Below are 27,146 nucleotides of genomic sequence, written 5' to 3'. Positions count from 1 at the left end.
CAGAGTCGATCACATCAACGTTTTCTCATCCTAGTAGGAGACGCAGTGACACTCAGCACGTGCATTTTTAGTTCTTCAGCTGGACCAGCTGTGAATCGTCTGTCTGCAACATGCATAACAGCAGCAAGGAGAGTCTGCAGAAACGATGTGGGCATTCCTCAAAGAGACTCTGCTTTAGCTCTAGATTAACTGAATCTGACACACTGCCCTAAATCCCCTCCACCTGCTAGACTTATTAGCCTAAATAAATCACAAAAATGGACATAAAAGCATTCATCTGTAAATTAAAGTAACAGGAAATGTTAAGAATATGTTTAGCTGACAGGACAGACTGAAATGCTAGGATGGTTGCTGAGTAGCTTACTGATGTGACTACAAGGTGTAATGTTAGTTACAGTACATTAGCTTTAAGCATTTATCTTACGTTAGCCATTGTAAACACAGGGGGTCACAGCTGACTTCACAGCAGGAATGTCAACAAAATGCTAAAGTGTGTTTAAGGATGACATGCGATTAATGTTAATACAAACTGAAACTCATTCACCTTGAGTTCTGTGAGATCTTTTAGGTGCTTTACTAAATTTGAAGCATTTTCTCATGTGGTCTGAAAAGGATGATTGCATCATTTGCATGTTATCATTTGAGAATCAGTTATCAGCTAGTGGTTATCCGCTTCAAACGCAAAGTGCTTCCGTACCCGACTCTCTTCTTATCAGCCTGTCTGTTCAGATCCGTGTTGGCAGCCACACTAGTTGCTGTCTTCCACGTGTAGTTTCTCCTATGCTTGTGGGTTCTTCTTCTTCCAATCAGTGGCTTTTTGCAGTGAGAGATTACTGTGGATGCGGTCGGCTGTATCGTCTAGTAGCTGTGTCTTTAAGGATGGTAGTACTTCAGTGTTGGCACTTTACAATATAAACCTACTCCAACGCAACTATGAGAAGTAACTACAAACAGTGTTATTTTCTTTCATTCCTTTTAGTTTTACTGTTTGTTTGTTCGTTTTTTTTATCGGGCATAGTTGCACATGTTTAACACTATCTGAAAATTCAAGAGTGGACTTTTCACCATGCAGGAGTGTGTGATTATCACAGGGCATTATTTGTGTTGGGGTTTTTCTTTTCTTCTTTTTTATTATATAAACAAATCGTTGCCAGTTGTGCTCTTTCTATCTTTGCCATCACGGCTACTCTTTTGTTTTGTGGCTTCTTCTCGCCAAGCTATTTAAAGCCGTATCACTGAAGGAAATGTGTGTATGAAGAAAAGTTATTTGTTGTTTTTGTTCTCCGACTCAGAGATCCGGATTTAGAAAAAGCTGAAATTGAAAACGGTCTTTGCGTTGCCTCTGTTTCCTAAAGCTTTAGAGCTGGGATGTCAGACTGATTTTACACTGTGGCACACATCGGTCCCTCTTTGATCTTATGCAGGCCGGACCAGCGTAAGCTCTCCTTTCTGTCAGTGTAAGGAAGTTTAGCGACACATTTAATCCCTCAGGTATTTTTAAATATCAGAAAAAGAAGTAGAAAATGATATCTCTGCTTTTTGACATGATAAAGAAATTATGCTTTGGGCTTAAAGTGTAAGAAATAAATGTGTAACAGTATTGAAAATGTTCTGTTAGCTCATTGCACAGACTGTCCTGTAATAAAAAATAGCAAGATTACTACTACTGTAGTAGTAATCTTTTACTACTGTAAAAGTCATACATTTCTATAGTGGATACTGAAAAAACAGGAACTTTCTGCCATTTAATTGTTGCATTAGGCATTCACTTTGTAGCATGAATGGGTGGAGGCCTTTGTCAGCAGGAAAAGAAGTATAACTGATGAAAATGCAGTTAAGAGTAATAAAGTTCTCCTTCACATTTTCTAAAGCAGTCCAGTCGGCCAGATTGGAGTCTTTAGCGGACTGACTCTGGCCCCCAGGCCTTATGTCTGACACCTCTGCTTTATAGCATACTTTAACCCATTTAGCTGTTAGTGGCATTTTGAGTGTGTTTGTAGCTTCTTCAGTATGACCAGGAGCTGCTGAAGGAAACAGAGAAAATCGCAGACTAATGCGTTTTCCAGCTAATCTGGAATTTTGTTTGCCCTCTTTCTTAGAACAGCTTCAGCCAACAACTAATTTAAAACTCTAAAACATCGACTTCAGCCCTTCTGTGCTCTCAAAAATCTGCCCGTGTGCATTAAAAAAAACAAACATACCTTGCACCTTGAAAAGGAAGTAGCTCAGATGTTTGCTTATCCTCTTTTCCCTCTCTCTGTCTCTTCCCGCCGCACAGATACTTGGAGAAGTATGAGAAAGTCCACCACTTCGGAGAGGATGACGAGGAAGCGCAGCCAGGGAATCCCAAAGCCTCTCTTCCAATCGGTGCAATTCCCAACTCTTATAACTACCAGCAACACATTGTATCAGGTAAAGTCCTGTCTGTGATCACTGTGTTTCTCTGTCACGTCTGTGTCACGTACGGGTATCCAGTTTCTGCTTGCATACGTTTTCTTTCTCACTTGTTATTTTCTCTGAAGTTCATCCCATCTGTGTCTCGGTCTGTCTCTGCCCTTTAGCTAACTCAAGCACTCAGTCCTCACACAGGCATGATTGCAGCAGCGCATCATTTCATCAGTGCTGGGTGTGTGCAACAAATGCAGAGCTGATCAGTCCTCAGGTTAAGCATATGCACAGAAATACGACTCTGCCATTTTTTTCTAGGATTTTTGTTTTCATCAGTTGAATTTATTGTGACGAATCTGAGAGCTTTGTCTCCGATAGTGTTAGATAACACGCTGTGGTGCGTTACAAATTCATGTGAGCTTTTCATGTTCTGGCATCAAGCAGGCTTCATTTCCTCGTTGCTCGTTCCTGCTGTGGAGGTTAGAAACACTAATGAGCTCATGTGATACAGCCTTTTGTAAAACGTCTAATTGTAATTTTCTAGTTTTAAACGTCTGAGCCTTTAAGCATGCGTAGGGCATCCTTATGTGTGTTTCTCGGCAGTCAGCTCTCCCTTCATCCACAGCCTTTGTGCTATACGCAGATGCCAGATCCGCCTGCTAAGATGCAGGGTTTTTGTTTAGACTGGGTCTGTTAAGGCTCAACTATACCTCAAGTCCACCAGGATCCACTTGGGTCCGTCTGATGTAGAATTACAGTGATCGGCAGACTTAACGCAGATGACCTCGTGCCTGGTTGTTTTCCTGACTGTGGATAATTTACATTATAGCTCAACTACCCATGGCAGCAGACTTTGAATGGTAGGAATGACTGCTCAGCCATTGAATAACCAGGTGTCGACGACTGCATATAATCAAGACTTTATACTCTCTGCAGTCCAAATACTACACAGGAAACCCCCTCAGTCCTGATTCTCCTGGCAGGGTTGGCTGTAGTATATTACAAGATTGCAAACGCCCTGTGTTGTCTCTTTACTGCTACGTGTAGTTACTCAGTGAAGGTCTATTCTTTGCCGGGAAAAGCCAGACATTGGTGTCAGCCCAGTTTACCCCACACATAGACTTTGCTTGGCTTGGCTGCACAGGTGCGTGAACTGTTCTTAACAAGTGTATTTGGTGACTTATGTAGTTTTTGGTCCAATTGAGAGAATGGACCGGCTCGCCTGCCAGGTTGCTCTTGAGGCGTAGCCTCAGTCTCAGTCTTTCAGTTGCTTCTTCAGACAGTCGGCGTCTGCCTTGTTAACCTATATCTGCAAACCTAATGACATCTACCAGCTGGTCACTGTTGATCTGTGATGGCTAATCAATTTGTTGCTGAGAAAGATGGCATGATGAGAGGCTCAAAGACTCTAAAATATGAGTGTTTTTTTCCTTTAGAGGTTGACTAGCAATCTAAGCATGATTGGTCTGTGTACGAGTAAAACCAAAGAGACCAATGTGCGTTATTTTAGCAGAAGTCTGCATTTTGGTCTTGCGTCAGGATAACTAAAGTAAACGACCCGTGGGATAGTCGAGCCTCTCTGCTGTTGGTCCAATTCACGACTCTGCTTTATTGTACTTTTCATTTAATCCCTTTTGTTACACAGTGACTCATTTAATTCAGTTTTCACCTTGCTAAGTGCTGCTGTGTTTGAGCTGAGCCTGCGAAGCGTGCAGTGATTTGTCTGTGCCTTTTGCATTTTCTTGGAAGTTGCTTACACACACCTAAGCGTTGACTAATTATTTTTCAAAGCCAGGCATGCAGCCACTTTCTTTACAAAAAGCAGCCCCTGAAGAGTCACATTATATTTCACACAAAATGTTTCTGCGTATGCATCCAAGGCCGGCCTCTTGTCTGTTTTGTCAGGCGGCGCTCACACACACAGTGTGAGATATCCATTAGCCTCACAACATTGTAGAGCTGACCGCTGGGCTGCTCTCAGAGGTAATTGACTGTCCTGACAACAGTTATTGATGAAGGGAAGAGGGAAGCACTTGTTGGTTTTCCCTTTGCCTCACTTTAGATTAGAGTCTCCAGCCTTTCAGTCGCAGGTTCTTTCCTTGCTGCCCGCTGAGCTAATTGACTCCAAAACACGACTATGGAGGGGCAGAAAACTGGTGAAAAAATGGTGGTGAACTTAACTGTGGCTTGTAAGGGTTTTATTTATTTTTTTCCCCCTTCCACCTTCATTCACCAGCCAAAGAACACTTTTATTCCTGCTTTTTTTTCTTCTTCTAAAGCTTGTGATTGTAAGTATTATGTCGTATTGAGCGGTGATGATTCACTAATTCTGTGCTTGTAATACTCAAACGCTCTTGCATGCCCTTGGCTCAAACCATTCATTTTAAATCAGTTGTAATCTGTATGATGGAAGGAGAGCTCATGATGACAAAGTGTAACAGTTCTGCGTAGCTTTACGGCGACTTTTATTTTCGACGCCCACACTTTTTATGCTTGTGGTTCTCTCAGCGTGTTGTTTTCACCATTAAAGGTCGAAACAGCAGCTGTACATTCACCTAACTTCAAGCAGCACACAAAGGTGGTAATAACCTGACCACCACAGAGTTAGAGCTGCAACCACCAATTTCATCATGGCTTCATTGTTGGCTTAATTTCTCAGGTTTTGCCTGTAAATATATTAGCACTTAACTTACAAATGAATTGGAAAATATTTTCATCAACACATTTGACAAGCTGTATATTTAAGAAGAAAATAGATTACAGAAGATTAATGAATTCATCAGTTTGTTGCTCTGCTAATTGCAGCATTAAACAGCCCATGCGGTGATTTCCATGTCAGAGTCACGTCTGTTTGAGGGACTAAAGATGACAGGCATCCGGCATTCATTTGCTCGGTGCGCACAGAGATTTCTCCATATTCTCTTAAATCTTTTGATGGTATTTGCTGTAGATGATGAGATGATCAAAGGCTTTGCAATTTTATGTTAAGGAACACAAGTGTTCTACAATTTATAGACAGTTTTTTGCAGATGAGTGGAACTCTGGGTCTCTAAGATGCTCTTTTTATACCCAGGCATGTTACTGTCTTGCTGCCAGTTGATCTAAATAGTTGCAAAATCTTTGTCCAGCTGTGTCTTTTTTGGATATCTTAGTTTTCTAGCCTTTTGTTGCTGCCTTAGAATTCATTTTTTCCCCATTAAATGGTAAAACATCTGTTTAAACATGTTTTCTTTGTTCTATTGTGAAAACATTTATGGGTTTATGAGCTTTTTAAGTCATTTAATTGGTTTTATTTAAATTTTTTACATCGTTCCAACATTTTCAGAATTGGGTTTACAGAAGCTATATGAAAATAAAGTTTTGAGCCTAAAAAGAACAGTAGAAAACGTAGAGCCTGTATGTTGCCCAAATGCAAACTATGAGCTCTGTTTCCACAGACTAGGGGGCTCATGATTAAAGCGCTCTGCTTTTAGAAACTTTAGGAATCACAAGTAAGTTTTAAGTGTGAGAACTATGTGCTCTATTAGGATAATGTGGAACTATGAGGCCTTTTTAAGGTGCCATGAATGTTTGCTGCCATGCACCAAACTCTTTGGTTTGACGTCTGGCCCTCAACGTTTTGGGAATCATCTTTGCAAAACTTGAAGTTGAGACTTTTGACAGGCTGCTAGCATACTTGTAGGCTTGGCACATGGTCATCTTGGCTATATTATTTAAGAGTCACAGCGATAAATGGTAAATGTGCATTTCTTTACCTTCTTTTATGAGCTGATTTAGAATTTTTGTTTTTATTTAAACATTTTGATGCTGGTTGTAAACTCCAACATTTGAAATCACGCCATCTTTGAACATTTAACTGCTGTAAAACTGATTTGACACAACAGATTCCGATTAGACGCTGCCTTCTGATTCGCTGCCAGGCCAGTAACAATTAACAAGGCTGCTATTGGCTGGTGTTTGCAATGTATGGCTGATTTATCAGCTGCCAGTTTCCATCATGACAGCAAAGCTTCGGCGCAAGTGGGATGGCCCTCGTGTTCTCATTGCAACACTTACTGAAGCTGGAGCTACCATAAAATTGTTTATGAAGACCGATATTAGCTGGTTGGTGTGATCATGAAGATCCCTTACATACATACTTGATGGCAAAAAGGTATCTTTTATTCACAGTGACACTGATGTGTCTGCAGTGAGCGGATACTGGCTGATTTTTGTGCACTGCCTCTGGTAGATCTTTGAGAAATGAAGCCCATTTGTACCACAGGCCCTGAATTTAAATATAACTATACTGCATAGTGAGCGGTAATTATTTGACAGCTTTTCTGGAAACCTCTCACCGAGCCTCTCTGTACGCTGTTGTCTCCGAGGCCCGCGACAACTGTTAATTCATTCCTGCTCATAAAGCCTGCACCCGTCAGACGAGCCGATGTCTATCAGTCCTCTGCGCCTCTGTTCGGCGGCCGGCTCGCTGCAGGTGCTGGAGGACAAGCTCAGGCAGGCAGCTTCTGAATAGAGCCGTAGCTGCTATAATGGCAGCTCAGCTGAATTACATTTGGCTTCACAAACCTTTTCAGCATGGAAATCAGATTCACTCAGCAGGACTCCCCCTCTCTCTCTCTGTTATGATTGGTTTCCAGAGGCAGCAGTCTACAAAGACCCAGCACCACAGTGAAATAGCCACTGTTTGGGGGAGGGAAATGACACCTATGCACACAAAATGATGGATGGCAGAAAATCTGGCAGTAACACAGGAGGAATCTCAGGTCTTTGCTTACAAAATGATTGCACCTCCACACCGGAGAGCTTCTCAGTAGTAATAGTGAAATCGGGCCTTGTTTTCCCCACACAGCTAGCAGTTGGGATTACAAGTCTTTTGATTATAAAACCTTCATCATGGAGGTTAACTGATTCGCATTCAGATGCAATTAAAAGTTAAAGGGTGTTCACAAGTCGAGACTAGACACATCAGACTAATCTGAGCTAAAAACATCTTCGTGCCCATTTCGTTTGCTGAAACTTCAGTTAAAGGAAATGGAAACAGGGGCTGAACTTGCTGAAAGTGTGCAGGCAAATGTAGTCCTCTGAGGGACCGGCTGAAGGCCGCCGCCTTCTCACTGCTCAGATGCTCAGATTTACATGATGTTGTCATTACTTTGAAAACACTCATGCAATGTGCTGTCCTGCTTCATTGTTGATCATTTAAATTCAAATAAAACTCCAAACCCACTGCAGAGTCACGGATGGCTGATGACAGGAGGCCCATGATGAACCTTACCTGACTTTAAACCTCCTAATTAAAACTTTGGCTTCTTTCACACTTGTCACCCGCTCGTGTCGTGACTATCACAGCGTCTTATTTTATTTTATTTTAAGTGACATTACTTCACAGCGTCGCAGCTAAATCAGAAGCTGATCTCATACTTGAACTCTGAAAGATGTCACGACACAGTCTGAACTTACCCTTTTGTAAAAATGTAGCACACGGCATTAGTTTTTGTCAGCCATGTTCTCCATCCGTCATCTTAACTGCTTGTCAAAGTCAGGGTCGTGAGCTAGACAGATTGCCAGTCACTATTTATCTTAACATGGCTGTCTTTGGACTGCAGGGGGAGGGTGTCATACAGGCTCCACACTGTGAGGCCACAGTGCTCACCGCTTCACTGCTGTGTGACCTGCACTGCTCTCACATCAGCACACAGACTTTGTACCACAAAGCTGGCGAGTTAAAGACGCTTCAGTGTAGGTGTTGAGCGCTTGTTCCCACTCTCTCCTGGAAAGGTTCAGGGCTACAGAGCACGTGTAAAAATGACTACAGCGAATAAGGCAGCTAAAGCTCCTCAGTGAGGTGAAGGCCTAGCTCCTGCCATCAGACTTTGACAGAGTAATTCATGCTTTTATTACCTCTTGGCATTCTTCATATGTTGGCTCTGATTGCTCGTTATTTTGTCGCCTGGCTGCACTAAATTGCAGCAGCTCGTGTTTTGACGGGGAGAAACGGCTGGATCACATCACACCTACGCTGGCCTCCTCACTCCGACTTCCAATCAGTTTCAGGATCCAGGATCTGTTAAGTAAGGTGGTGACACCTTACTTAACAAAGAGCAAACAGCCTTATTTACTTTAGATGATTTGTAGTGTGTTTATTGTGACTTTGTGACTGCTATGTATAAAATATGTTTTGTATAACCTGTACAGCACATGTATAACCTCAACTGAGTTTGTTTGCTTGAGGTTGCTATAGAAGCAGGTATGTGACATTTCTCCCACCTCACTGATATTTAATTCTCGTTTTGTGTTTTTTTTCCCCTTCAGACTATCTCCGCCAAAGCTATGGACTGTCTACGGACTTCGTTCCACCATGTGACTACAACAAACTGGTGCTGTCTCTCCTTTCGGGCCTACCCAATGAAGTGGACTTTGCCGTTAACGTTTGCACGCTGCTTTCCAACGAGAGCAAGCACGCCATGCAGCTGGACAAGGACCCCAAACTGGTCACGTTGCTTCTGGCACACGCCGGCGTCTTTGATGACTGTACGTTCCTCAGCTCTTCACATTCTGAACAGTAGCATTATAACATTTAGATAAAAAGACTGAGGTTGTTTACCTTGGTTTAGTAAAAAAGCATTTTCATTTTAATTGTGCTTCACTAAAGAGGAGCAATTATTCTGTGGGCATGAATCTCCAAATATTTTCCCAGTTTGCCGCCTCCCCTCTCTCACCTCTTTGTTCTAGGATCAAAGGTTCTGTCTTCTTAGCACCCCCTAAATATAATTTGTCAAAGGGGAATTGAAGAAGAAGGGAAAAGAGAGGGATAATACCATGCTAAGCCCAGGCGCTCCCTCTAACATCCCTCTGTGTCTTTGCAGCGCTAGGCAGCTTCTCCGGGGTGTTTGGGACGGACTGGAAGGAGAAAACCTCCCGAGACTTCGTCAGGGTGAGTTCTACATTTTTAATTTATTTTTTACAAAAAGTCTAATGTTCTCCAACCTTTTTCTGCTAAATGTGCGCTGCTTATACTGAGAAGCCACAGAGCACGTGTGACTCTGTACAGTGTGAAGATTGGCAGGAATCCAGCAGTTAATCCTGACAAAGGGATTTCTCTGAGGCATCTTTAAGACAGAATGGAGGTCAAATGACTTTGATCTCAGTCGATTTAAGAGGCATGCATAAAAGTCGAGTCAGGACTGACAAATAATGCACTGTAGGATTTAATTTCACCTCAGTCATACAGGCTTTACTTTGGCTCCAAGTCAGGAGGTCACAGTGAGGTCAAAGATACTTTGTATCCAGTTGGAAGGCTGACCTCAAATCAACAATACATCTACAGGTTGTTCTGAATTTACTGAAGACTTGTTTTTATTTATTTTGAAACTGTACAGTCTTGTGCAAAAGTCTGTTTTTGTAATATTTCAATCATGCCACAAGACTGGCAGCAGGTCTTGTGTCAGATTACAGCTTCACAGTGAGCTGATCTGATCTATGCCACTGACAATGTTTACTAGCATAAATCATGAGAGCAGTATGGTCATTTTTCTTTCTTGCACTTTTATAAAGTTCAAGTTTGTTTTGCAACCACAGAGGTCACCCTCTTTTTAAAGTTAAGGTTGCTCCTTAAGTAAGTCTAACTGACTTACTCATACCCCAGCTTAGTTCATTTTTATGCTCACGCTGTGGTAGCTGCAGATTTATTAGGGCTGTTCGAGGCAGCCCTCCCAAAAACTCACTGCTGCTGAATTTGGATCCAGCTGAATTATTAGCTGAATTTGGAGTGCACAGCTAAGAGCTTCTATTTGTTCACAGTTCTGGAAAGAGGTGGTGGAGGACGCTGAAGTCAGGGAGCTGATCTGGGACAAGAACAACCCAGCACAAGGTAAATGCACACTTATACAGTACACGTGTCCCTCCTTTGAGCACCCCTCCCATTCATACACTATGTGCTTATACCCTCACCCGCTGCAAGTTGTTCCTCTTCTCTCTGCAGATGGTACGTCGTGCGCGGAGCGCTGGCAGAGCCTGTTCCACCCTCCGCGGATCGCGGGCATCAGCGACATGGAGGCCCAGCGGGTGCTGCAGATTGCCGTCATCCTGCGTAACCTCTCCTTCGAGGAGGCCAACGTCAAGCTGCTGGCGGCCAACCGAACGTGCCTGCGCTTCCTTTTGCTCTGCGCCCACTGTAACCTCATCTCACTCCGACAGCTCGGACTGGACACTTTGGGCAACGTGGCTGCTGAGGTAGGTGTGGGTTTGTGATGGTACAATGTGCTAAAAATAGCTTCACATGGAGGTACCCTTTCCCGTGTTAGGGATATGTGTCAGATCAGTGAAGTAGTTAAGCTGAACACTAAATGAAGGAAATTTGCTTTCAAATGTAGGTCACTGTGACACACCGAGTTGTCATTTCTTACCCAAAATACTTCAGTGGAGCTTGAGAACAGCAAGTTGAGTTGATGTTAGTGTGATGGCGTCCTTCAGTGCAGTTCATGTGTTAGCTAAACCCCTCCCCTCTGCAGCGATTTTCCAGTCATAACAGCAGCATCTGTGGCCAGCAGATCTGTGGAGCTGTGGGTTTCGCCTCATTGAAGTGGCACATGTTAGGCTGTAGTAAAAGCAGTGCTCTATATTTGATTTGTGTAGGTGTTGTTGTTTTTTTTTCTTTCTTTTTTTTTGTAGCCTTACCAAAACACAGCAGCAAAAATATATAGACTCTAGTTCAATCTGCAATTTCTCTCTTTTAAACTGCCAGTGTGGCATGCAAGAAATGACAGCGTGACGGGTGTATCCGGCATTAGTTAGCCACATATTTAAAGTCTGGGATCATTTCAAGCTAAGTGATTTCATGTTTTGACCTTACTAGAGGCAAGGATTACTTCCATGCATGCTGGCCTTATTATCTGAAACTTTGCCTGTGGTTAATGAGTGTCCACTGCTGTAGCAGCACCGTATTTCCCGGACTACAAAGCGCACCCGAATATTAGCCGCACAAGCTAAAATCAGGGGAAAATCCTGTTTTGTACATACATTAGCCGCACCTGACTAAAAGCCGCAGATGTTTCAATGTTGACTTATCATATGTAAGAGAATATGCACAAAGGGAATTGTCAGGAAAGAGATGGCTGTTTTGAGACACACCCCTTTAATTAATATTTTGAAAAACAAGTCACGGGTACATATTTGCATAACTTTTTAGGTATATGTACAAGTACTGGTAATTACAAGTACGAAACATGTACTGTGCTTCATAAACGAGTAACAAATGTAGTACATAACAATAACCTACAGCACACCAGACAAAGAGATTCGGACTACCTTTTAGGCTCAGGTGCAGTGACACGGCTTTAACAAGAAGAAAAGTCAGTCATTCACCACCATCTTTCTCTTCTTCCTGCGCACTAAAACCACCAAAGTCCTCTTCTCCAGTGTCGGAAATGAACAGGCTCAGGATGGCTTCGTCATCCACTCTCAGCTTCTTTCCTTCGTTGTCACTTTCAAAACCAAACAAATCCTCGTTGTCAGTGTCAGAGTCGAACACCCTCTGAAGGGCCGTGGCGGTGTCTCCATCATGCAGCAGTCCAGCCCTTCAAAATCCGTTGGTGATCATGGATGTTTTCACACTTTTCCACGCTGTCAGATTCCACCGGTGGAGTTGAGCATAACTTGCTTTTCGCAAGTTTATCGCCGCTCGTCATCCACGCCTCCCGCTGAACGGGTAGCGCTACTTTGAAGTTTGTTTTTCGCGCTAATTGTACGGCACTACGTTGCCTGGCGGACGGACATGTGACCAACATACCACTCTTGAACCCCGACACTGTGTGTCTGATCACATGCCCTTCCGCCAGGCAACGTAGTGCCGTACAACAGCGGAACAAACAAAACAAATCGTCTTACAATATCACAAAAATCATGGACAATCCATAGAAAAGCCGCAGGGTTCAAAGCGTGTGCAAAAAGTAGTGGCTTATAGCCCGACAATTACGGTGTATATATACTCACCAGCCACTTTATTAAGTACACCTGTTCACATGCTCACTGACACAGCTATTTAATCAGCCAACAACATAGTAGCAACTCATTTAAGCATTCAGGCATGTTTAAGATGACCTGCTTTAAAACCAAGCGTCAGAATAATGAAGGAAGGTGAATTTTTTGTATTATTATTTTTGGTTGATGGTGCCAGACAGGCGTTTGAGTATTTCAGAGACTGCTGATGGACTGTAAACTAATAGGAAGGCTCACTCAACTCACTACAACCAAAGTATGAAAAACAGCGTCTCTGAAAGCTCGACACATCGAACCTTGAAGCAGATGAGCTACAGAAGCCACTCTGGTTAGCAAAGAACAGGAAACCGAGGCTATAGTTCACAGTGACTCAAATCATCTCAAACTGGATTCTTCAATATGACAATGAGTTCACTGCACTCAAGTAGGTTTCCACAGCCACAAGATCCAGTACAGTGATTTTGGCCTGTGTTTCCAGCACCTTGCTGAAAATGATTAAGTCAGTTCTGAAGCAATAGGAGGTCCCACCCGGTACCCCCTAATAATAAAATGCCCTGTGAGTGTATAAATGACAAAAAATAAAGAATACCAGAGTAGCTTAACCGCTGCCAGCTCCTGGACTTCAGCAGTGGAAATCAGCAGTGACTGTTGTCGAACTTTCACTTGCTGAACAGGCTAACATGCTTATATTCTTCCAAAATCAGATGGATTAATGATTAAATTAGTTCCTGCTCATAACTATGCGGACATATCTACTAGATTCATTAGAAGACACGTGGTGTATCAGCTGTAGCTGTAGGTTTCCAGGAGAAATGACAACAGATGGTGTCTCAGCATCATTTCCACACTGTTGGCCTTTCAGCATAACATTTACATATTTATTAGACTGGGGTGAATTCTCATATTTTTTTATCAGCTTTAGACAAATACTGAAGACTCAACATGCAGAAATATTTCAAAGAGAGTTGTGAGAATGGAAGCAGTGTCCGAGCATCACAGCCTGGCCACTGGCCACGGCCTGTTTCCTTTTAAACTGAATGTTCATTGGTATAAAAAACATGTCTGTGTGGCCCATATTTAGTGGAAACTGTGTGCCTCACAGAGACAGTTGAGCTTTTGATGTCATTAATTGAGTGGCGGGGTTTAGATGCGATACCGCAAGAATGTAAATATGAACATTTTCAAACACCTTCTCTTTCCTAATATGTTATACTCAATACATCGTTGCTGCCATCATGGAATTCATGTGTCCCTGTAATTTTTTTCTTTTTAAAATTACAGTAACTTTGTGCTTTGATTTGATTGAGTGCACTTAATATTTGAATGTTGGCTCTCCTGTCTCCTCCTATGCTCTCAGCACGGCGGGGCAGCGAGTCCACTGTAAAACGTCTTTAATGAATGTTGCAGGTCTTGCCAGCTGACTTGCTGGAGTGATGGTGGCACCGTTGTATAAATCTTGTCTGACTTCTTGTAGCTCCAGCTGGATCCCGTTGACTTTCGGACGACACATCTGATCTTTCACACGATCACTAAATGCTTGATGTCCAGGGACAGGTTTCTCAAAATGAGAGGTGGGTGTTTGCTACTTGAGTTTCTGCCTCTAGCAAAGTATTTTTGTGTACAAAGGATCTTGGGTTAATTAACTGCGTGTGTGTTTTGTGCGTCTTTTAGCCATGGAGATCCTGGGTAACCTCAGCAAAGTGGAGGACAATGGTGTGCTAATCTGTGAGTACGTGGACCAGGACTCATACAGGGAGGTCATGTTGCTCCTCACCCTGCCGGACCTCATGCTCCTCATGGCCTCCTTGGAGGTGCTATACCTGCTGGCACAGCTCGGAGAGATCCCATGCAGCAAGATCGCCTTCGTTGACCACAGCATAGGTACCAATTGACCGTTACCTCGTGCTTTCTAACTCACGGAAGTCACTTGTGGTAATGTCTGCTTCCCAATTTGTCACGCTAGCCTGACTTTTAAAGAAGGCTCATTTCCAGCTCTAAAATATATTCATGGATGTGATAAAGGAGGACATGCAGAGGGTTGGTGTGACAGATGAGGATGCTGGGGATGGTGTCAGATGGAGGCAACCTCTAAAGGGAGCAGCGAAAACAAGGAGTACTTGTACTAAAGTAGCTGTTCATGAATCACAGTTCCTTATTTAATCTTTTTTTCCCCCATGTTCTTTCTTCTCCTGCTCAGACTTGTTGGTTCGGTTAGTATCTGTAGACCTTCATACGTTTGGACCTGATGCCCTAACAGCGGTGCGGTTGATTGAGCATCAGGCGAACGCCGACCAGGCAGCTGAGGTCCGACCACAGCTGGTCGAGCAGGTACCCGCGGCCGTGCAGGGAGCTCCAGCACCAGGTGAGCAGTGGTCTGACACAGCTGAATGGCTTAATAAAGTCACACCCGGAAGTGAGAGGGGAGATTTAAAAATAGCTTGTTTTGCTTTGATTTGCATTCAGTGGTGTGATGTAGAGCAAACAGATGGAAATGGTGACGGTGCTGAGTGTGGCCACCTGATCTGGAGCTGTCAGTTAGTTCACCTGGTCTCAGGCTGTCAGTCATACATCAGCGTTCTGGGTCCAACTTAATATTTATGCCAGCCGCATCATCCAGGGAAAAGGTGCAGATACAGGTCGTTACTGTACAGCTTGTAAGAGTCTGTAAACAACAAGCAGACTTTGAGACAGGACAGTCAAAAGAGGTCTGCTGGACGCACACAGAGGAGAGGGTGGAGGGGTTTCCTGTTTGAACTTGATGAAGAGCTGTGAGAGATCCTGCAGACCTCTGCAAACATGAGTAATTACATCTGTGTATAGCAGTGTTTCACAGAGAGGACACAAGTCTCTTTGATGGGTTTTTTATTCTTTTTAAAGAGGAATGGTTTAGTTTTTCTCCTGCTTACTCCTGAAGTCTTTCCACATTTTCCTCTTATTGTTTTCTGATGTTTACCCATCTCAAAGCAGTTATCTTGTTTCTTAGTAGATGTTATGGTAAATGGAAGGGTTCTTGTATAGAGTGTTTGTACTCTGATGGATGAATCCGGGGCAGTTAAGGGGGTTCAGTATTTTGCCCTTAGTCCAGCACGCAGCCTGTACGAGCCAGGGATCAAACCACGGATCTGATTGGCACATCAGATCCCGTGACCTCATCGGGTTTTGCATTGATCCTCTATAGTGTCTGCAAACTACAGAGAAGCCATGTGCTGCTGGCAACAAAGACTGACGTAGCAGTAAACACCATGCTTGCTGAAGAACAGCTGTTGTATCGCTATTGGCCTTTTTCAAAATCTTCACACAAGATATTTTTAGATGCCATCAAAACTTTTAACAGCTGGAATTTAAGTCAATACAATTGGTATGCCTTTGTATCATTTTCATCTGATACTAAGGGGTCGAGATGGAAGAGGAGTTTTTATGCAAAAAGAGCATAGAAAGCCGTTTAGATAATGCAAATGCCCTCAAAGCACCACCACTAAATCCACCAGAGATTACTCTGTCGTTGGTGTGCTGTACAGATAGAGGGTATCGGATAATTCCTCAGAACTGTGAGCTGTACGTGTGAGTTACTGGAGTGCAGCTTCACCAGCACGAAACCAACAGGAAACCAAACAGAAGTCTGTTTGTATCATTTTACATCAGGTTTTACACAATGAGTACTCAAAGCAGGCCTGCAGTTTTCTCCATGGCAGAGGGGGCACAGTTTTAAAAAAACAACTCAAGAAGCTATTGTAAAATGTTTTTGAGCTTTTTCTGTGTGTCTGTGGTGAAACCAGTGCATTGAAGCAGACAGAAAAATACAAACTTTAAGTAAAACAAACATGCAACACTTCAGAAAGTCACTGATTTATCTAAAAATAAATGCGGGGTTGCGTTTTTACTACACGCGTCCGTGTGTCAGGAAAAAGGCAGTGCACATGTAAAACAACTGCAACAACTCCTCAGAGCTCTGTGTGTGTGTGTGTGTGTGTGTGTGTGTGTGTGAAACCCTTCTAACCTTGGCAGTGTCATTCCTAAGTTGTACTCTGCAGGCCTGCTACTGCAAAGTTATCACTTTGCTGCCATCTAGTGGTTTGCCTGGGTAGCACTACCTTCTTGAAATGTGCATATTTTCCTTTTGCTTTGCAGTGCAGTTTGTAGCATTAAATCAGTTTCTAATGTAAATGGGTTTTTCCATTTTTATCTCCTCAGTAACAAGAGTTTCAGTTCAATCCTCTCAACCTCCGCCTGGCATTGTTGAACTGGACGGGGAGAAGTTTACACTGCAGTGGTGAGATGAATGTATTCCTAGTCGTGCACAGTCTTAATTTGAATAAAGGAAAAACAGCTGCTGTGTCTCCCTGCTTTAAACCCTCTCCGTCGATGCTCTCTGCTTCTTCCAAACAGGCTAAATGCACACTTTGAGACAAACCCAGAGGGCTCCGTGTCTCGATCTGAAATGTACTCTGAGTACCTGGCCACATGCAGTAAAATGGGCCGCAGCAACATCTTGAACTCCACCGGCTTTCTCAAATGCCTGCGGTCAGTCCTGATTCCTCCTCCTGTCTGATCCTTTCTGTGTTGCTCCAGCGTAAAACACCACTTAATGTCTGTGTTCTGAACAGAGATGAGCCACAACAGATTCTCTACAGTTTTCTCATTTTATAGAGCAACTTTAATAAATCAGTTTAAGTAATAATTACATGCATCCTCCAGCTTTGTAGGACACACGTTTCTTGATGGTTTGAAGGAGCAGAAAATGTGAAAATTGTATGCTTTAAATGTCTGATTTAGTCAGAGATGGATGTGTAGATACACAAATCAAGTATTAGAATTCTATGGGTGTCTTTACTCCTGCCACCACAGGACTGTGTTCCCCAACCACACGATGCGGAAGCAAGAAGAGCCAAAGGCCAACGGGCAAGTTCAGATCCTCCTGGTGGGGCTAAGGCGGCGGTCGATCCCCCTGCCCATCCAGCTGTACTACCAGCAGCCTCAGCAGCAGCAACAGCCGGTTCCAGCAGCAGCAGCATCGGCGCCGCCACCTCCATCAGCCCGACACGATGCACCTGGAGACCCTCAGGCCCCACCCCCAGGTAAAGCTATAACAGTGAATCACTTTCACATAAAAGCTACACATAAACCTGTACACAGAGCCAGCTTTTGCTTTCTCACTTTACATGCTGACCTTATTATTTGTTTGCCTGTGGCTCAGACTTGATGGGATTCAAAGAGGAGGAAAAAATAGAAAAAGGTTTTGGTCAACAACTCAGAAAACATCTAAATGTCATAGGAGCTATAACACACACCAGAATAGTGATAGTGCAGAGGTGGATGCTGGCGGGGTTGTAGAGAGCAGAGCTGGTACCGCTGGGACTGAGATGGCTGAACTAATTACAAAAGCAAATATATTGAGGAAATGATCAAAGGAAAAGAAGTTACTTGGAGGAGCTGGCTAGTGAAATTGAGAGAGTGCAGCTTTGCTGTGTCAGGTCATGAAATGAACAGTGAAGAGATTATTTAGAGCTAGTCTTTTACACTCTTGCTGATAACTATTGTAACGTGTCAGTCTCTTTAACTGTTTGCCTGATCCACATCCAGCTTGGCAGATTTATTGAGGGCCTGCATTAGCGCAATGCTAACTTTGAGGCTGTTTGGATGAGCAGCTCTCATCTTTTGGCTAAAAGTTGATTTGTAAGCAGTGTGTCTGCTGCTCTACTGATGCATTCCCAACATTCTGTTTGACTGAGTTGTATTTTATTTCATTTTATTTATTTATTTTTCCTTCCCACTGTTGCCAAGCGCTTGCCCAAAAGTGGTCGTCTGATTGTTTTCTCCGTATGACTCATTTGACGCTAAATGAATAACGGATTTAACTGATTTGAATTACATTCGTAGCGTAGAGTCTTATATCTAAGTTTGAAGTCTTTACACCAACTTAAACTTACTTCGAGCTTTAACCCGAGAACCAAGATGATCTTGAAACGAGCCTTGTGAGGGTTGTAAAAAAACCTGACATTTAATCATTTTAATTGTGTAACACTTATTTGTCAGTGGCTTGTGCTAACTAAACACTTGCATCACTGTTCTTTGTGTAAGTGCTTCTTGAGAATGCTGCAACTCGCAAACTGCCTGTTTGCCCTAGCAAAATGACACACACATGCTATTTCAGTGAGTGTCCCCACTGAGTTTGTGTGTGTGTGTGTGTGTGTTGCATTTAGGACATGTCTTTTAAGTTGTCCCTGAACAGGCACTGCACTGCTGTTTTCTCTTTTGCAGGTGCAAAGCCTGCCCAAATGACCAAAACTACACTATCCCCTTTTGTTTTAAGGATTTTGTTGAAATTGTGGGGCGCTTCTGAACATCACAGACACTACAGCTGGTGCTGAATGGGGAAACTGTAATCACAAAATCTGGCTTACGGGGTGATTAATCAAACGATGATGCGTGTTGAACAGAAATGTCTTCCTTGCGTTAATTGGAGGTCATGGGAGGCAGTTTATTTACTGATTTATACTGTAAGTAAATAGGACACGAGTTTCACCCTGTTCCTCAATGTTTTTGTATTTCTCTGTTCATTTGTTACCAGGCTTACCTCCCGGGCCCCAGTTCGTCCGGCCTCCAGGCCCCAGCCTCAACCCCGGTGTTTCCACCCCATCCATGGCGTCCACAGCACAGGAACCTCCTACCGCAAGCCACCCGACTGTTCCCCGACACCCGGTGCCCCCGCAGGTGCCTCCACAGATGCCACCAAATCCTCTGGCAGCACTGCAGCCACAGCAGGTCCGGCCTGGTCCAGTGGTCCAGGTTCCAACATCAGCACCGGCCACCCAGAACCACGCCCCTCCAGGAGCGGCCCAGCAACAACAGCAGCAGCAACACTCCCCCATGCTCCCCACGGGGGCGCCTGTCACGCTATTTCAGCAGGTACCACAGGGCCACATCCTCACCGCCAGGGTACAAGGCGTGACTCAGCACCCACCCCTGCCTCAAACACCTCCTCTGTCTGGGCCTCAGGGTGGAGCTCCCCAGGTAGAACCTCAGTGTGCTGCTGCAGCTGCATCCACACCCGCCTCTTCCATCCAGGTGGGAGCTGCTCAGGCGTTGAGTATTACAAGCATGCCCAATTCCCAGGGGTCACGAGTCACATTTCAGAATATCGCCCCCAAACCAGCTCCAAACCAGTCAGGTGGACCAGCAGCTACGATAGCTACTCCCAACCAGCAGCCTCAGCAGCAAGCGCAGAGTGTAGTAATAGTCAGTCCCAACCCCCAGCAGAGCCCAGCCTACACCCCTGCCATCCACCAGATTGTTCTCGCCAACCCCTCTGCCATCCCTGGCACCCAAACTATCCAGCTAGCAGGGCAACCCGGGGCTTCTTCCAATCCATGCCCACCTCCCACCTCTCACTCCAACACCCAGGTCCAGCCCAGTCAAACTGTCAGCCACGCACTGTCCATGAAACGGCTTCAGCAGCAGCAACAGCATCAACAGCAGCACCAACAACAGCCACCTCTCCAGCTTATTTCCCAGCCTCCTTCCTCTCAGCCTACCTCCACCGAGTCCAGCTTGATCAAACAGCTACTGCTTCCAAAGCGGGGACCTTCTACTCCAGGAGGAAAGCTAATCCTACCTGCTCCACAGGTGCCCCCTCCCAACAACACGATAACCCCCAGTTCACCGGTCATCTATCAGACAGGCTACACCACCCAAAATCCTTCGTCTCAACCTCAGCAGCTCAATGTTCAGCTAGTTCCCAGTCAGCTTCCAGCTGCTGGAGCTCCGGGCCTCCAGACAGTTCAGCTTTTGCCAGGCCAGCTTATTTCTGCAAGCAGTTCAGGGGGAGCTACTATCATTCAGGGCCCTGCCCCTCCTGGACAAGTCACATTCACCGTGGTCCCCAACACTGGCTTCACCACTTCTACTGCTGCTGTTGCTGCTGTCAGCCAGGGAGCTGTGGCCCCAGGCGTCCCTCCTCCTTCATTCTCGACTGGAACTGTGCCCCAACATGCTCCAGCAGCTCCTCCACCTCCGCCGCCGCCCCCACCGCCACCGCCACTGCCAGCTCCACTCAGAGGAGACAAAATCATTTGTCAAAAGGAGGAGGAGGCCAAAGATGCCACAGGGCTGCACGTCCATGAGAGGAAGATAGAGGTGATGGAGAACTCCTCGTTGGCAGAAGGAGACGCCTCCAAGGGCAAAACCAGTAACGGTGACGTTGCGGAAGGTGCCAAGCTGCTAAATGGTCGGAAGTGCATGGAGTCGAATCTACCTCCATACCACTCAGGGAACAGCCAGGGAGCACTCAATGGCCCCGCTACGGAGAGTCACCCTGCTAACGGGAAGCAGGCTCTCTCTCCAGGCCTAAACACCCCTCCTGAGGGAACCCCTGACCCCAAAAAGACTCTTGTCAATGGGGTGTGTGACTTTGATCGGAGTGACAGTGGCGGCAACTTTAACAAAAACATTCCAAATCACATCGCTTCCAAACAGTACTGGGGGAATGGGGAGGTGGGCCCCTCTGAGAAAGCCAACAGCTCAGATCCCCCTCTTCCTAGTCCTCCTCCACCGCAGCAGGACACTGCCAAAGCCCAGCAGGCTGAGCGCCTGGCCAACGGACCCCAGGCAATAGGCAACAGGCCCCCCTCGGAATTAACCAACGGACCTTTGGGGCCGGCCCATGCTACGCCTGTGCTAAGACAGCAACTGCTCCCCAATTCATCCCTCCCTCCTTCTGTTACTGTTACCTCCCAGAGTCTTGCAGGCTCTCCTGCTAATGGGGTGTCCCTCGAAGCTCGAGGCCTCAAGAGGCCGGCCGAGAACGAGGACCGCAGCTCAACAACGGCGTCCTCGGGGATCCCTAACAAAGTGGGAGTGCGCATCATCACCATCAGCGACCCCAACAACGCCGGCAGCAGTGCCACGATGGTGGCGGTGCCAGCAGGAACAGACCCAAGCACAGTAGCCAAAGTAGCAATAGAGAACGCCACTCAGCAGAGGAACTGCTCACCCACACAGGCAGCTGGCACAGCGGTGAGTCACTTGTAGCGTTAGTGTCGCCACAAACCGCTTTTATCCACGCCGTTTTCTCGTAGTGTGACTGTGTTAGGTCTGCCACAAAAATTTGTCTTGATTTTTCTGTCACGCTAAGTAAATACTAAAGCATTTGTATCAGCAAGTCTTGTGTCAGTAGCTTGTCTTTTGTTAAATCCTGTGTCAGCTTCACTTAAAAGTTACATTTACTCTTTCAAATCTCCTGCTCCAAAGCATGGTACAGATGGGCAGAGAAAGAGAAAAATTTGCTTTTTATTCTGCATTGCTTTCTTTCTTGCCAAATACATGATACCAAATGCCTCTGCTGGATGACAAATGAGCCTGAAATGCCTGAAATTATGTTTGTTCTTGATCTCTGTGACTGTGAAGTACTATAAGATGCTTCATTGACTGTCATGTAGAACATTGTAGGGCTGTGCGATGTGACCAAAATCTCATATCCCGATATAAGACATCTATCGACCCGATAACGACATAAATTGATTGATTGATCATACTTTATTCATCCCGAGGGAAATTGGGTTGAGACTGCCAGCCATGCCAGCGCCATCTTTAACATTTTCTGTAAATTCTGTGAATCTCGGGCAGCTCGACTTGCGTGAAGTGTTTCCAACTGGGCGTCCTTTATCTAGAGTCGAGTGTTTTTAACTGATGCATGAAACGATACATTTTTAGACATAAGTTGTAACGGCCGGCGTTTTCTTTGAGTATTTATTACACAGCGTGCTGCGGGGAAATGTTCTGTTCTAACGTTTGAGTTGAATTTCAGTTTTTTAGCACCTGACGGCTGTTTTTTGCCGTAAATACTCTGCGTACTCTTTCACGTGATTCAGTTTATTCTGAAAAGTCTCAACAGGATCTTGAGCTTTACGTGGAAGGTTTTCGTGGAAAATAAACAAGCGGACACGTGATGGTTTTACCGTCATTGTTGCTAACGACAACGCATAAAAACAGGCGCTTGTCCGTGCGTAGTGTGGTTATATTAAATATAAGAGAAAGAGAGAACTTTAAGAAATTAATATAGCCACTACAGTGACCATCAAAACGATGAAAAAATATTGTTGTAAACAGTTTATTTTGCGATACCACGAAACAAACGATAGCGTAAAATGAAACGATAGACGTTTTTATATCGTCAGCCGATATATATCGTTATATCGAACAGCCCTAGAACACTGTAAAAAGGGTCCCTCGTTATGTTCTTGCTAGTATACGCTGGTCAAAAGCTTAAGATTTTTTTTTTGTTTGTTTTTTTTAAGTTGGCGCTGTAACTGTATGTATACAATTTGAGTGCGCATTACATTAGGATAAGAGTAATGTCTGACAGTAGTAGCAGCAGGTGGATACAGGTTACCCTGCTCGTTTAAGCTGCTGCTCAGTGTGAAACTTCTCATAGTTTCATAGACCAGAAAACCCAATTCTGAAAGCGCTGAATTTTTGGAGGTTAAGAAGGTGAGGCCAGTCAAGACCATGTGGCTCTCGCTGATACCCACCTCCCACAGCAAAGCGGCTGAGAGAACAACTCCTGCCATTAGCCGGCCGTGGTTACATCTCAGCCAACAATCGCAACGCCTTCGTTTCTTTCTCGCTGAAATGAGCTGCTGTCTGTGATGCTGCCCGCAGCGTTCTTCTAATGGAGCAGCTTTTCTGAAACCCTCTCTCTTCTGCAGCCTGCTGTTATCCCATCCCCGCCCCCCACGTCCCAGCCTGCACCAGCGGGTAACCACAGCCCTCACCTCCCAGCGCAGCAAGCCTCCGCAGTGCCGCCAGAGCAAAGCCGGAAAGCAGGGCAGAACTTTAAGTGTCTGTGGCAGTCCTGTAAACGGTACGGGCATTCACACTCTTGTTAACTTTCACTGAGCTTTTTTCAGGCTTCTCCTCATTTATTCCCAATTTCTCCTATTCAGGTGGTTTGAAACACCTTCCCAAGTGTTTTACCACGCAGCAACGCAACACGGGGGGAAAGATGTGTATGGAGGGCAGTGTCTGTGGGAAGGGTGTGAACCTTTTCCCCGGCAGAGACTGTCCTTCATCACACATCTGCAGGTAAATTTCCTTACTTTCTGTTTCTTGCACTTTTTAGCTGTTACTTATTTGATAGTGGCTTTTAAAAAAAAAAAAAAAGAAATTAAGCTTCTGCTCCTTGTGTTCCCAGGATAAGCACTGTTCTCGAGAGGCTTTGCTAGCCGGACTCAAACTAGAGGAGCAGCAGGCGCAAAGTCCCAATCAGACTTCTTCCCAGTATGTACACCCGTCTCTGTTTATCATAATGTGTAAGACAAATCATGTTCAACATAGAAGGAAATGTCATGCTGCTCGAAAAATATTAATGCCTGATGTGTTGTGAAGGACCCCGCCAGCGGCAGGCAGCACTCCGGCACCACGAGCACCAAAAGCAATCGTCAATCATCCGAGCGCAGCTCTCATGGCCCTACGCAGAGGCTCTCGAAACCTGGTCTTCAGGGACTTCACTGTGAGTAGAACAAGGCTGACGCATACCTTCATCTCTCCCTGCATATATGCGCGCGCGCACACACACACACACACACACACACACACACACACACACACACACACACACACACACACACACACACACACACACACTTTTGTTTGACTGAGGAGGGCTTAAGCTGCTCTGAAGCTTCCATCATCTCGCTGCTTATGATTGACTGGAAATCCGAGGCTAAAGGAATATGGTAGTTTTCTATTCTGTGAGGGGTTGGAGAAGCTCAAGTTGACACTTGTTTTCTTTTAGTCATGATTGAGGTAATCAAATTCCTTTAGTTTTAGTCGATTAAACGTCATAAGATTATAATAGACTAAATCTGAGCTTATTCAGCAACTAAGATGAGAGTTCTTATTTGCTCTTCTCTTCCTGCTAAGTGTTGATATTTTGTCATGTTTTCATGAGCCAGGTGTACTGATCCCGAGGGCAGACTTCGGATTGGATCACGTCCAAACTTGTCCCGCCTTTCTAGACAACTTACTAGTTCTGATTGGATCTCGTCCGTTCCGAAAATTTTGTATCTTATTTTTATTTGCTGGCAAAAGTGTCAGTATATTTGATTATAATTTATGTCCTAGTGTATAAGTACGCGGCTCTATTTCTTAACCGTTTCCTCTCCTAGGATGAGAAAGAGGGACCAGTGACCAAACACATACGACTTACTGCTGCCTTAACGTTAAAGAACATCGCCAAGCACTCTGACTGTGGTCGCACGTGAGTAACCTGCTGCATTAAGTGAATTCAGCATACTACCCCCCCCCCCCCCCCCCCCAAAAAAAAAAAAAGCTGAAGGCTTTTCTTCTTTGTTTCAGGTTGTTAAAGAGGCATGAGACGCACCTCTCTGTACTCGCGCTAAGTAACATGGAGGTTTCCACCACGCTCGCCAAATGCCTTTACGAACTGACGCGCTCGCTCCAGGCTTGACGGCAAAAGGACAACCTCTACAACTCTCTGATCCCCCACCGACCCACCTGTCCCTCTCCTGTGACGAGAGGAGTAAGCCGCCGGTGAGCCGTAGCGGGTCCGCAGGGGGAGAGCAGAGGGTGGGAAGCGGAACAAAGAACCCTCCTTCTGCCACGTCTGCCGGCCCCCCCGCCCCAAACCACGCCCCTCCCCTCCTTGCTGAACCTGTGTTTCACAACCCCCGCCCTGCTCCATCTCCACACATGCAAACACACACACACACAAAGGGGGGTGAAAAAAAAACAAAAAAACTGCCATGGGGTCTTCCACCAGCTGTCCACCAGGGGGAGTTCATTAAGACTGCTTCACCGACGGGACTCCACCGACGAAACCCCAAACACGAGCACATTCTGTTCAAGTTTTATTTTTCTTATTTTATCGTAATTCTTTTTTTTTTTTTCTCTTTGTCACGTGAGCTAATGTGTGGCGTGAGCGGCGGTTGACTGAAGATTACGGGTGGGCGGGGAGTCGAGCAAGGGGCAGGGCTACTGAAGGTGTCCCACTGGGTCAGGTGGAGGAGGACTCGGCTGGCAACTGGCGCAGAGAATTTTTTTATTTGTTTTTTTGTTTGTTTGTTTTTCTTTAGACACTTGGTAGCTTGGTTTTCTTACTTGAGTCAATATATTTTCACTTATTTATTATTGAAATAAATACCATTACAATTAATGAAAAAGAATCTTGTAAATATGTTGTGAATATATATAAAGAAGATCCTCTTTCATGCCGATGCAGCCACTGGAGATCTTGCTCTGTGGAGTAATAGAAGCATTACGTTGGCAGGATTGAATAAAGTAGTATGTTTTTGTTTTGTTTTTTGCTTTTTTTATGATCCCTGGTCACTTGTATCTAATGTGATTCTATACTCAGCAGTGGATGAATGTACTTAAAAACCTGTAAATAATTCTGCAAAGGTACTGATGCTGTAAAGCTTAGGGAGGGGGAAAACAGTTTTTTGTGGAACTGTGACATTTTTTGTATTATAATACCTTGTAGAACTCATTTTGCTGGCTGAAAGAGTATGGAATAATATATCTCATGTCATTTTGTAGAAGAAAAAAAAATATTGAAGTTATTCTCCTCCCTTCCTCTTCCCTCGCACACCCTCCCCTCAACTCGCACACAGACACACACACACAGACACACAAACAAGTAACATATATCCACTGTAAGCGTTTTGTCATTGTACGGGCACAGTGCGCGTACCAAAATTTTTTTGTATTTGTAAATTGGTTTAAATACATGGAGTTTTTATACAGGTTTTCTCCTGTGTTCTTTGCTTTATGTGCAGGTATGATATTTTCTTCACTACTTTTTTCTATCTTAATATAGTGTGGAGTTTTATTGTACTATTTTTTCATTCTTAATACCATGCCACATTCCGGCTCACGTCCTCAGACTGTCCTCTCTACCGTGTGTTGTGTAACATTTATGACTGCCTGTCGTATTAGCATCTGACCGGGGCAACCCAACCATCCTCATTTCTGCGGTGTCAGTAGGATGTGTGACTATACATAGACCTAACAGTCTGTTAGAGATTGGCTTTATTTACTTTGGTGACTGTTTATAGTTTTTAAATAAAACACTGAACATTTTGTTTTGTTTTACTCTTGTTTCTTGCTTCATTTTCTCCCACTTTAGCACTGATTGCCAAGGTTAGCACCACGTATACTTTGTGCGTTCGGTGTGTTACGGATGTGGATTAAATTGAACAGCAATTATTTAAATTTAATAAAATTATATTTTTTTTTTATAATACCATTTATTGAGATGGTTCTAGTACTGTGATTGAGCATGTGTAAAGACTGTTGGCGAGTTTAGTTGCAAGTGAGCAAAGGATTAAATTGCTGAAAATTGTAGGTGAACATTTAAAATACTAAAACAATACTTAGTTGCTCAACAGTTTGTGGTTATACTGTTGTTATATATAAGACAAGAATTAAAAATTAAGACATTAAGGTGCACTTAAAATCCTTTAATTTTCTCAAAAATCGACAGTGCACTCTATGTATTAATTATGGTTGTGCTTACTGACCAAGAAATCGATTTTTTTGTGGTACACGGCGCTCGAAAATCTGTCAAAATATATTTTAGTACAACTTTGGTAAGCTACGTAGCTGCACCGCTTGATGTATTGTTGGAGCATTACGGCTACCGTAGTCAGGAGCCTCGCGGAGTGATACGTAAATGACACATGTTACAAGACATTTTCAAACTCAAGGCTATCAGTCACGTTTTGGTTCGGTTAATGCGGAAGTAA

The 27,146-nt window shown here is 44.4% G+C and overlaps 1 protein-coding gene across 1 annotated transcript in view; it reads left to right on the top strand.

The window, feature by feature from the left end:
• arid2 (AT-rich interactive domain 2) overlaps positions 1-26,481 on the top strand; it is a 39,248-nt gene extending 12,767 nt beyond the window's left edge. The window contains exons 4-21 of the mRNA XM_085136979.1: positions 2,279-2,412; positions 8,701-8,919; positions 9,255-9,322; positions 10,189-10,258; positions 10,370-10,620; positions 13,859-13,955; positions 14,056-14,265; positions 14,582-14,746; positions 16,576-16,654; positions 16,771-16,905; positions 17,230-17,459; positions 18,953-21,396; positions 23,088-23,242; positions 23,325-23,463; positions 23,573-23,658; positions 23,767-23,890; positions 24,549-24,640; positions 24,739-26,481. Coding sequence (XP_084993105.1) covers positions 2,279-2,412; positions 8,701-8,919; positions 9,255-9,322; positions 10,189-10,258; positions 10,370-10,620; positions 13,859-13,955; positions 14,056-14,265; positions 14,582-14,746; positions 16,576-16,654; positions 16,771-16,905; positions 17,230-17,459; positions 18,953-21,396; positions 23,088-23,242; positions 23,325-23,463; positions 23,573-23,658; positions 23,767-23,890; positions 24,549-24,640; positions 24,739-24,850 — 4,810 coding nt within the window. The 3' untranslated portion in view covers positions 24,851-26,481. The remainder of the gene's footprint in view (positions 1-2,278; positions 2,413-8,700; positions 8,920-9,254; positions 9,323-10,188; positions 10,259-10,369; positions 10,621-13,858; positions 13,956-14,055; positions 14,266-14,581; positions 14,747-16,575; positions 16,655-16,770; positions 16,906-17,229; positions 17,460-18,952; positions 21,397-23,087; positions 23,243-23,324; positions 23,464-23,572; positions 23,659-23,766; positions 23,891-24,548; positions 24,641-24,738) is intronic.
• The last annotated feature ends 665 nt before the right edge of the window (positions 26,482-27,146 follow it).

The sequence above is a fragment of the Neolamprologus multifasciatus genome, chromosome 17, assembly GCF_963576455.1.
Source record: "Neolamprologus multifasciatus chromosome 17, fNeoMul1.2, whole genome shotgun sequence".
Taxonomy (NCBI): domain Eukaryota; kingdom Metazoa; phylum Chordata; class Actinopteri; order Cichliformes; family Cichlidae; genus Neolamprologus; species Neolamprologus multifasciatus.
Note: the sequence above shows the minus strand (reverse complement) of the source record. Positions and strands in the feature narration are given on the sequence as shown.